Raw genomic sequence first — 12,053 nt, forward strand, 5'->3', positions numbered from 1 at the left:
GCACTGTCTTATTTACTTACATAAATGGAGAAAATTTGATCTAGAAGCCATAGAGGTTGAGTAAGCATAAAACTGGTGAAGATAGTACTCAAAGTACTTTGAACAGCAGGCAATACTGTAATCCAGATTTCCAGTGCAGAAGGGAAATTCTCTTGCTTCCAAGATACTTCAGAGCAGCCCCTTTAAAACTATAAGGAATTTATACATTGTTTTATACAGCACCTTTCAAAATGAAAATTATTAAAATGGATCACTTAGTTCTTTCGTCTTCTTGAGACAAACAACTAGAGTGTTAAACTGGCATTTGTGTTGTATATGTAATGATTTACATGATCAGGCTCCATACCACAACTACAAAGCATTCCAGTAAGTGTAACAGCTGGGAAAGGTAAAAACAAAACAAACAAGCAAACAAACAAACAAATGAACTAAACCTACATGCTTTTAGAGAGGACAGAGGATATGACAGGTTATGATACATTATATAACTGCACACTGGAAAGTCTGCTGCTGTTCAGCCTAATTATAAAGGAACTGAGCTAACCTCCTCTAACATCTTATCACCTATCTGCAGGAGGTGCTTGCTTTAAGAGCATATATGTCTTGCAGAGGAAGGGCAAGCCCAATACTGTACTGCCTTCTGAGCTGATAAATTCAGCTAATTAGCCTCTTCAACCTGTCTTTCTGCAACAAAGGACAAATAGAAGCGGAACAGGCTTGCTATTTATTTCCTCCAGCAGTAGATGACCTTCCTGTCACTAAGGAAGAGCAAACACTGCAAGCGTGACTAAGATCTAGTGAATAAGTTGAGTACTTATAATTTTGACAGCAATCACAGCTAGAAAATGAACTCCGAGTGAATCGAAGAGTCTACAGCAGTTAGAATCATAGAATAGTTTGGGTTGGAAGGTCATCTAGTTCACACCCCTGCAATAAGCAGGGACATCTTCAACTAGATCAGGTTGCTCAGAGCCCCGTCCAGCCTGACCTTGCATGTTTCCAGGGATGGAAACTTTCTTATATCTAGTCTGAATCTACGCTCTTTTAGTTTAAGACCATTAGCCCTTGTCTTATTGCAGCAGGCCCTACTAAAAGGTCTCTCTCCAACTTTGTTATAAGCCCCCCTTTAAGTATTGAAAGGACGCAATAAGGTATGCCTGCAGCCTTCTCTTCTCCAGGCTGAAAACCCCAACTCTCTCAGCCTTTCCTCATAGGAGAGGTGTTCCAGCCCTCTAATAATTTCCATGGCTCTCTTCTGGACTCGTTGCAACAAGTCCCTGTCTTTTCTGGTCTCCAGAGCTGAACGCAGCACTCCAGGTAGGGTCTCACCAGAGCAGAGTAGAGGGGCAGCATCACCTCCCTCAACCTGCTGGCCACGCTGCTTTTGATGCAGCCCAGGATGCGGTTGACCTTCTGGGCTGTGAGCGCACATTGTTGGGTCATGTCCAGCTTTTCATCCACCAGTCCCCCCAACTCCTTCTCCACAGGGCTGCTTTCAATCCCTTCATCCCCCAGCCTGTAGTGATACCAGGGGTTGCCCCAACCCAAGTGCAGGACCTTGCACTTGGCCTTGTTGAACATCATGAGGTTCATACGGGCCCACTTCTCCAGCTTGTCCAGGTCCCTCTGGATGGCACCCCATTCATCACACATATCAACCACACCACTCAGTTTGGTGTCATCTGCAAACTTGCTGAGGGTACGCTCAATCCCACTGTCTGTGTCATCAATGAAGATATTAAACAGTGCTGGTCCCAATAAGAACCCTTGAGGGACACCACTCATCTAGATGGAGATCACTGATCTCCATCTAGACACTGAACCGTTGACCACTACCCTCTGGATGCACCCATCCAACCAATTCCTCATCCTCTGAACAGTCCACCCATCAAATCCTTATATCTCCGATTAAGACAGAAGGAGGCTGTGGGGGTCTGTGTCAAAGGCCTTACAGAATTCCAGATAGATGACATCCATAGCTTTTCCCTTGTCCACTGATGCAGTCACTCCATCATAGAAGGCCATTAGGTTGGTCAGGCAGGGCTTGCCCTTGATGAAGCCATGCTTCATCATGAAGCTGCCTCAAACCACCTCCCTGTCCTCCATGGGCCTTAGCATAGCTTCTAGGAGGATCTGTTCCATGATCTTCCCAGGCACAGGGGTGAGGCTAACAGGCTGGTAGTTCCCAGGGTCTGCCTTTGTACCCTTTTTAAAAACGGGTGCAGTGTTTCCCTTTTTCCAGCCACTGGGGCTTTACCTGACTGCCATGGCTTTTCAAATATCATGGAGAGTGGCTTAGTATCAGCTGATTCCCTCAGGACTCTGCGATGCTTCTCGTCAGGTCCCATAGATTTGTGTATGTTCAGGTTCCTCAGGTGGTCATCATGAACCAGATCTTCTCTTACAGTGGGAGGGACTCTTCCCCCCCAGCCCCTGTCTTGCAGTGCATCCACTCGAGAGGTGTGGGAAGAGAGGTTGCCAGTGAATAGTGAGGCAAAGAAGTTGTTGAGTACCTCAGGCTTCTCCTCATCCGTTGTTACCAGTTTGCCAGTCTTGCTCATGTAGCAGGGGTATGCCTTCTTGGACCTTCCTTTTCTGCCTGACATACCTTTAGAAGCCCTCCGTATTATTCTTTGCATCTCTTGCCAAGTTCAGCTTCAGCTGGACCTTGGGCTTCCTGACCCCATCCCTGCACAAATGGGCATCATCATCCCTATACTCTTCCCAGAGTACCTGTCCCTGCTTCCACTGCCTGTATATTTCCTTTTTGCCCATTTAGTTTGACCAGCAGGTCCCGACTCAGCCATACAGGTCTCTTGCTTTCCTTTCCTGATTTCTTACATGTGAGGATTGAGAGCTCTTGTGCTCTATGGAAAATGTCCTTGAAGATCTGCCAGCTCTGTTCGGTTCCCTTCTCCTTGAGGGCTGTTTCCCAGGGGGGTCCTATTGACTGACTGCTTGAACAGCTGGAATTTTGCTTTCCTAAAATTCAGGGTCCTGACTTTACTCTTAGCCTGACCCATATCCCTCAGGACTGCGAACTCCACCAGTGCATGATCACTGCAGCTCAGGCAGCCTCCAATCTTGACATCATCAATTAGGTCACTTAAATTCCTATAGTTTCACTGTTGATCAAGCTCTGGAGATTGGCTACAACAGCAGATATAAAATACCCATCTGATTTGCTAGATTTACAAACTGGATTTGCCCTTTTGTATGAAGTGCTAAAGCCCAATCCTAAAAGAATACTAATGTATATATGCTTGCACCAAAGTCATATATTGTAAATGTTGGATTAACATGACAAGTCCAGTTACTTGTTATCCTAATCGTTTATTGTTTATTGGCTTGCATTCGCTATGAACTTCAAACTGTCCATTATCGTTGAATTTTTTCATCTCTGTTGGGAGTATTACTAATCAGTTGCACAGTCTTCACGGTTTTATTTCCCTTTACTGGAGACATCAAACGTTCTCTCCAACTCATGTGTCATCTGCCTCCTTTACATTGTCTGAACTAATGAAGGACTTCAGAAAGTGTCCCTTCTCCACAGCCTACCTCATTTTTTTCTATATGGACATAATGACGTTATAAATAACAGTAAGTAGATTTGGTACTTCAGAGATAGAAATGGAGGCAATATGTCTGCTTAGAAGTAGAACAGTTTAAAAATGCAGAAAAAAAGGAAGGAAGAGAAAGGAATGGAAAATACTTGATCAGGTTTGCTTTGTTTAACCTGCATGTATGCGTCCCCAAGTAAGGACAAGGATGTGTCTCTTTTTCTACAAAAAATTACCCATCACCATCACCTTTTTCCTGTTCAAAAGTTAGTGATCTCTCAGATGTGATGATACACCTATTTGTGTGAACTTTCCAAGGATCCCTTTTTAACAAAGGTTTAAGGCTCATGCTGTCTAAACCAGCCTAATTGTCACTTAGCCCCATCTGGCAACTAAGCCCCATGCAACCAGGCACTTACCACCACCCCTGTTGGTATGGGGGAGAGAATTGGAAGAGTAAAAGTGAGAACACCTGTGGGTTGAAAGAAGAACAGTTTAATAATTTAAATAAAATTAAATATAATAGTAATAGCAATAGTAATAGTAATGGTACTAAATTGTAATGAAAAAGAAAATAACAAAAAGAGAGAAATAAAATCCAAGAAAGGCAAGTGATGCCAATGAAAAACAATTGCTCGCCAGCAACTGACCAGTGCCCAGCCTGGCCCCAAGCTGTGGCAATACACCAGCCAACTCCCCCCAGTTTGTATACTGAGCATGAAGTCATATCATATGGAATATCCCTTTGGCCAGTTTGGGTCAGCTGTCCTGGCTGTGCCCCCTCCCAGTTTCTTGTGCACCCCCAGCCTTCTCCGTTGGCTGGCCAATGTGAGAAGCTGAAAAGTCCTTGACTTCTTAGCAACAACTAAGACATCAGTGTGCTATCAACATTATTCTCAACCTAAATCCAAAACACAGCACTATACCAGCTACTGGAAAGAAAATTAACTCTGTCCTAGCTGAATCCAGGACGCTAATTATGTCTGAAACGTGTAAAGGAGCAATCCATACAGCAGACCAAACTGCAGGTCTGGGCAAAGTAAATTGTGAAGAGAAGATTACGATGTTTAAAGGATATGATGTTATGACAATATCATAATAGGATAGCTGGAGCCAGATGGTCATCCACAGTTTAAAGGCTCTTGTAATGCTTGAAGAAAAGCAGTTTTGGATTAAAAAACAAGTTTACAGTTTTAAAGATGCCCATCTCTGAGTCTTTGAACAACTGTGTTACCAATTGTACTGATGCCATGAATGTACCCTTTACTGTCCAGAACCACTCCATGGAAACTCTTTGAATTCCTGGGAATACAGATTCTTATGATGGACCAGTGTCCATTTATTCCTCATGGCACAGAGATGCATGTGCCATCTGAAAGACACCTTTAGAAACATTTTGCCTGGTCTCTGGTGTTGCACACATACAGCAATCAGTGATTTTAATTCTTCAGTTAAGCACTGCAGACTTCAGGGGGCTAATTTGTTCCAGGATGATGAAAGGGCCGACCATTTACATAATAAAAAGCACATTGACGAGTGATTGGATCTGCACATCTGGTTATGAAATTGACGGTGCTGGTTCTACAAAAGTATTTTAAAATGAACTTGTGCTGTGCTCTCATTGTTTGTGCTGCTGCGCTCCATCTGCACGCAATTACGTAACAGCGGAGAGGCTGAGATACTTGCAATCAAGTGAATCCAACTGCCCCTAATGCAAAGCAGATGGAAGTTTTCTTAACATGCAAATTGTAGGATTATTGTACATCATAATTAAAGAAGGATTCTCAAATGTGGAAATCCAAACTGACATGTTCTGTGATGTTCGTTATGTTAGACTGACTGCTGGCTGTTGAAGGATATCCAGGGTTTAAACTGCTGTGATAACCAGATTTAAGTACTGGATTTTCCTCAGGTTGATTTTTGGTTTCTTCAAGAGCTACAATATCAATTTTTATTTCCTTATAACTAATTGTATAATGAAATTTAAGAGAAGACCTCTTAAAATATAAAAGCAGTTTGTTCACCTAAGGAAATTTTGGTACTCAGTCATCTGTGGCAGACTGAGTAGGAAACAATTTATTGGACCAGTACATACAGCTGCACTTATGTGGACACCTACTGAAATGACAAAATAACTAAAGTGCATATTATAACTTGCTAAGAAGGTTTATATGTCAGCATAGAAATCTTATTTGTGGCATATCCTGAAGTGACAAAATGCTGCGCACTCAGATACATGAGTTCCCAGAGTCTGTCTACAGAAATGTATCTTACACTTGATTTGTTGATTTAAGTAAAAGATGCCAAATTTGAAGAGTTGTTTTGTCCTTCAAGCTACTGCAGATGTTTTCAAAAAGGTGATGTTATCAGCCACAGAAACAACAGAAATAACTGTCCTTCAGTGTCACTGTGTGATGAAAAATTACTGTAAAATTTTAGAAAGACATCTTTGTCTCTGAAATGTAACAATTGGACAGTACACATTAGACATAACATATCTATTCCAAGATGCCTTGCAATTACTTTTCCTAGATCTTTAGGGAAGAGTGGAGAGTTACACATCATACAATACAGCTGCTTGTGAGTCAATGAGATCATGCTGCCATGGAGAAGGCAAACAGCTTTCTTAAGTATATTGGACTAATGTAAGATGTGTAAAATAATCCTGCTTCTCTAGGATACACTGGTAAGAGCTTAGACATAGCCTAGTTTTAAGCTTGACTCTGGAGAAGTGCTCTGGGCCAACGGCAGAGTTTCCACAGACAACTGCAAGAATGATCAGGTGTCTGGCAACACTGATTTAAAAGGAAAATGGAGTGCACTGTGGTTATTAGACCGAAGAAGAAAACATTCAGAGCCATGATAACACTCTTGCAGTACATAAAAAGCTCCTCCATAGATGAAAGAAAGAACCTGGGGAGGAACAGCCCCATGCACCAGTACAGTCTGGGGGCTGAACTACTGGAAAGCAGCTCTGTTGAGAAGGACCTGGGAGTGCTGGTGGGCAGCTGGCTGACCCTGAGCCAGCAATGTGCCCTTGTGGCCAAGAAGGCCAACAGTATCCTGGGGTGCATGAAAAGGATTGTGGCCAGCAGGTCGAGAAGGGTTATCCTCCCCCTCTACTCTGCCCTGATGAGGCCACATTTGGAGTACTGCGCCCAGTTCTGGGTCCCACAGTTCAAGAAGGAACGGGAACTACTGGAGAGAGTCCAGCAGAGAGCTACCGAGATGATCAGGGGACTGGAGCACCTCCCTTATGAGGAAAGGCTGAGAGACTTGGGTTTGTTCAGCCTGGAGAAGAGAAGACTGAGGAGGGATTTCATCAATACCTATAAATATCTAAAGGGTGGGTGTCAGGACGATGGGAATAGGCTCTTTTCAATAGTGCCCAATGACAGGACAAGGGGCGATGGGCGCAAGCTGGAACACAGGAAGTTCCAGCTAAACATGAGAAAAGACTTCTTTCCTGTGAGGGTGCCAGCGCAGTGGCACAGGCTGCCCAGGGAGGCTGTGGAGTCTCCTTCCCTGGAGACATTCAAAACCCACCTGGACACATTCCTGTGATCCCTGCTCTGGGTGTGCCTGCTCAAGCAGGGGGGTTAGACAAGATGACCTCCAGAGGTCCCCTTCCAACCCCTACCGTTCTGTGATTCTCTGATTCTGTTCTCCACAATCCATGAACATCATGGACAAGTATTGAGTTTAAGATACAGAGGAGACTAAGCAAGGTAATGAGAAAACTAATAAGATTTCTAATGGTAAAGATAGAGAAGTAGTGGAACAGATTACTATGTGATGCTGTGGAAATTCTGTAATTAGATGGAAATTGTTTTCTGTGAAATCAGTTTCAGCTTATGACTTTCAGATCCTTTAGTTTTTAAATGAAATAAATAATTTGGAATTTTTTTAAAAAACAAGTTTTACTGTTAGCAAAGATAGGTCAGTTATGAGCACTTCTGAAAATCCTATGCTTATCAGCCTATCCATTCCACCCTTTTTTCCTTCTGTCTGACCAAAAATCTCTTTTTTCATTCATTTTTTTTTTATACAGCTTCATCTACATATGATTTAATCTTGTAAATTACTCACAAATTTTAATATGCATGTTCCTATTACAGGTGTTCCACTGAAACCCCGGAAAGAATTAAAATTCATAGAGCTTCAGTCTGGAGACCTGGAGGTGAAGTGGTCTTCAAAATTCAATATTTCCATTGAGCCTGTGATCTATGTTGTTCAGAGGAGGTGGAATCAAGGAATCCATCCAAGCGAGGATGATGCTACTAACTGGCAAACTGTGGCACAGGTCAGTTCTTTGTGAAGCGATGTGGATCCCTAGCTTCCAGACCATGATCTAAAGGTCCTTTTCAGATTGGAGAAGAGTTAGATCGCTTACAGGTGGGGGAGGCTCATGCAGAGGGATCCCTTTATAGGGTCTCTCTCCAGGTCACGACAGAGCTGCAAACAGAATCCAGAATCCAAATCGCCGAGTCCTTACTTCACTGCTCAGTGAACTGCTTTCTAGTTTTACTCAGGAGAAATGAATTTCAGTAATTTCACTGCCAGTTTTTCAGTTACAGAAACATCAAATGCTTTTAGTGTATATTGAAAATTACTTCATAAAAAGTGTGTGAATATATCAGTAAAGAAGTAAATAATGGTTTCCTTGTCCACAAAAGAAAAACTACTCAGAGGTTTATGTTTTCAAAATGAGTGTATTTTGTGGGTTTGCTCTCTATAGATGAAATCTATAGAACTAGCTGGAGTCTTGATTTTCATAAGGCCAGCGAGTGGCACTTTCCTGTAAGCACATACTTACGATCTATTCAGATGGGAATTCCAAAGTGTCTGAAAGGCAGAAATCTCTTGAAAAATATAGAATTAGATACCAAAATCCATTGAAGAAAGCATGTAAGAGACATGGTGCTTTTGAGGTCAGTGGTACTCTGTGGACAGTCTCCAAGGCATGGCTTGGGTCTTATAAATTATAAGATAAGAGATGCAATTGGTGAAAAGGCTATTTAATTTTTTTAAATAAAACAAGGAGTGAAAAAAAGACTATAACCTTTATTCTTCATAAAGATGTTTTCTTCAGATGTTATTCTCCCAATACAGAAAAGACTATGATGTCATACTCTTATCGCTCAGTGCAATCCAGACTGAAAATAAGATTCATGAGCAAATGTTTCTTACTGAGAAGCAGCCAACAGAGCATAAATTTTCACTTAGTTCTTTCCCAGTTTCAATCTGTTTTTTAACATGCTGACAGTCCACCTGGATGGCAGAGTTCCAGTCGTTTATCTTAACTGCTTCACCCTCTTCCCTGCTGACAAGAAAAGTAAAATGCTGATTTTGAAAAGACCTGTGAAATGTCATTATAGCTAGGAAAAAAAGGAAAGAGAGAATAAATGGAACCAGCCACAAAATAAAGTAAGGAGTTTAAATTCTGTGACAATCTGTGTTCGTTCTCAGTTCAGATTGTGTAGGAAAAAGCTATCTTAAAATAACGTCAAGCTTGTGAGACTGAACACTCAGAAGTGAAGTTCTTGGCTTCAGTGTGGTGCTATAGAGGGCTGTCACTGTGTTAGGGCCTTGCTTAGAAAAAGTCACCTGCAGCAGAGCCTGGCATGAAACCCTGCTTGTGCAAGGCCAAGGGAACATGCACGTCTCCAAACCTGATAAAGTTGCGGTGACTTACTTATTGTCTCTCAGCTGAGGTGCGGGTCTTCAGTCTGCATTCTCCATATTCAGCAAACAACCTTCTACCTTTGCCACTAGGAAAATACCATGGAGCAAAAATGAGCCAGATCTGAATTACTCCTCACTGTTATTGTGCCATGTATATGTGCTAGACTGTAGAAGCCCAGCTTTTCAGGCTGGTGGATCTGGACTGCAAAGGTAGCACACTGCTGTGCTTTTTCTCATCCTGGAAACAGACCTCATGCATGCTTCTGGAAGTATGTACTATATATGCTCCACAGTAGTGGATGTACAGCAGAGAGTGTTTCCTGTGCAAGAGTGAGAGGAATCCTGACAGCTGCCTTTCCTGGGGGTCTGTTACATGCGGGCAGAAGGGGCTGAGTTAATCTCTTTGGCAGAAGAAGCCTCCTTCAACTGACATCTTCCTGAGAACTTCGCTGTCCCTTCCGCATCGCAAGAGACGCGTGTTTGATTGCGTGATGGACCCCACTGGGGATGTCAGTTCAGAACAAGTTTCACGATGCCTGACTGGCTTTGTGAACCATGTATACCTTATGGGACATACAGGCTGGGCACCCTTGAGGGGTGCTAGTAATCAGAATTTCTATCTCTATAGAGTAGTGTACCTCCATGGTGTTTGTAGTTTTGGACATCCCACCAGGCAGCCAAAGTTGTTAAGTGTGGCTGCATGCGGTAGAATTTATTTTGCAATATCAGCAAGAAGGATGGATATCCAGTTTGACTAAAGTGACTGTGTGCACACCCTCCAGGCTTTTCTTGCCCATATAACTGAGGTTTTTTTACTTGTATGATTCCAAAACACGGGATATGAGACCTTAATTATAGGCAAAGGCTGTGAAGAGCTCAGCCATTCAGCTGAGGACTCCTGGGGCATCTCAGTCCAAGGGAGATGATGCTGGCTCCTTCATTACTCTGCGACTTAAGCTAGGGAGCATGTAAAAAAGCAGTTGAAGATCAAAACGACTGTGGGTGAGGATCTGAATTTCTCTATGCCTATGCCCATATGTACTGTAGTTATGAAAAGTTATTGTTTTTGTCTTCTCGTAAGAAATTTCATAACATTTTATCAGAGGTCCTCATCCACAATTCTATTTTTATTATCTTTCCAAGAAGAAATGGGGTTATAATTTTCAATAACTTTATTATAAGGTGTTTATTTTCAAAAAAACTTGCTGTTTTCTATTGCCTTTACCTGAGCTAATTTGCAAGTAATTTCTTATGTCTCACATAAATTTTACTTGGTGTTGAAAAAATAATTTTGAAAAGGTTTGTTTCCTCTGTATTGTATCGTGGCATCAGGTCTTCTCTGACATTTTATTTTTAAGGAAGAAGGCTCAATCTGTTAATATGTTATTTATTTAACTCTCCAAGTATATAAAGAAAGCAAACACATTGAAAACAATTTTAGTTATTTTTACTTCAGGAAGAAGGGGTTTTGTTACCTTTATTTTTTTACTGCATATTTTTGGGAAAACTTGACAAAATTAACCATTTTACTAATTTGCATTGGTTAATATAAAAACTGCTGGGATGAAGATACTAGTTAGCCTGTTTCGCTATGATGTACAGTGTCCTAAGTGGTTATATCAAGTTTCTTACACTACTGTTTCTTAAGGTTTTATCAGTTGAGTAGGACCTGTGGTACTATCCCATGAGAGTACTGTATATCTTCTGAACAAACTTATAATTCTGTTTGTTGCTAATTCTTTCTAAAAATAATAGTATAACTGTTTACATTGGAAACTTAGGTAGTAAATCATATTAAGTTAATTAATGAAGTTAATTCAAATATGCCAGGTCAGTTATTTTCAGACAAAACACACATCTGTGTTGGGTGAATGGAGGTCAAGTATGTGTGTGTGTGTATATGTGAATACACAAACATATATCTATGTATACATATGGTCAGACAATAATGAAGTTTGCTTATTAATTTATTCCTTTATTAAAACAAATAAGGAGCTGTATTTACTGCTAGCTTGATTGTGGAAAACCTTAATGCTTCACCTTGGAATTGTCTAAACTGTGTGGACAACAAATCTTTTTTAAAACTTAAAGTTTCTGAGACACCTAAAGTTCTGCTTCGGAGGATCACAAAAAGCTTCTCAGCTCTTGACAGCAAGAAATCCCTGCTGAACCTAACCACCGCTCCTGTACAGTAAAGGTTTATTTCTCCACATCCCAGGAGAGGGCTTGCTTTGGTAAGCATTCTTAGAGAGTGCCCATCTTGTGTGGGATTGCAGTCACTCAAAATAGGGGAGGTCTGCTGTCCTTTGATAGAGTAGGGGATGCAGCACTGTCAGGTTTCTTCTGAATCAGAGGAAACATAAACTTAGGTCTTCTGATAACCTGGGTGAATTGAAAATCCTTTTATCACTGCATTGTTTCAAAAGAAGGTGTAGAGCTACGAACTCAGCAGGGTAAGGCTGTCCTCTCCTATTTCCATTAAACCTTTGCACTACAGAAGGGAATCCAGGAGTGGCAGTGTGAAAGAAAGGGAATGAACGCAGCGAAACGGTCCATTGATTACTGTAATACCACTCAGCATACCGTTTAGTGGGCTTACATTAATTTAAGACAGATATTGAAAGGACTCTCAATATTATGATCTCAGCTCCAAACATACTTAAGTAGTGAGAACTAACTGAAGCAATTAAACAAAAAAAAAAATCAATTTACCATTAAGGTAGTGTAAGATATCTCAGTAGCATTTAGCTCTTTCTTGAAATTTATTAAATCTATGTAAAGGTTGCTTAGAGGCGCCAAAGTAGTTTA

The 12,053-nt window shown here is 41.4% G+C and overlaps 1 protein-coding gene across 2 annotated transcripts in view; it reads left to right on the forward strand.

The window, feature by feature from the left end:
* The window catches only part of ANOS1 (anosmin 1), a 153,310-nt gene that overhangs the window by 89,134 nt on the left and 52,123 nt on the right, over positions 1-12,053 (forward strand). For both annotated transcript variants that reach the window (XR_010370377.1, XM_064437236.1), the window contains exon 5: positions 7,679-7,863. Coding sequence is in view for 1 of the 2 variants with exons in the window: in XM_064437236.1 (XP_064293306.1) it covers positions 7,679-7,863 (185 nt within the window). In the remaining variant the exon portion in view is untranslated. The remainder of the gene's footprint in view (positions 1-7,678; positions 7,864-12,053) is intronic.

Source organism: Phalacrocorax carbo, chromosome 1 (assembly GCF_963921805.1).
Source record: "Phalacrocorax carbo chromosome 1, bPhaCar2.1, whole genome shotgun sequence".
In the NCBI taxonomy this organism is placed as follows: Eukaryota; Metazoa; Chordata; class Aves; order Suliformes; family Phalacrocoracidae; genus Phalacrocorax; species Phalacrocorax carbo.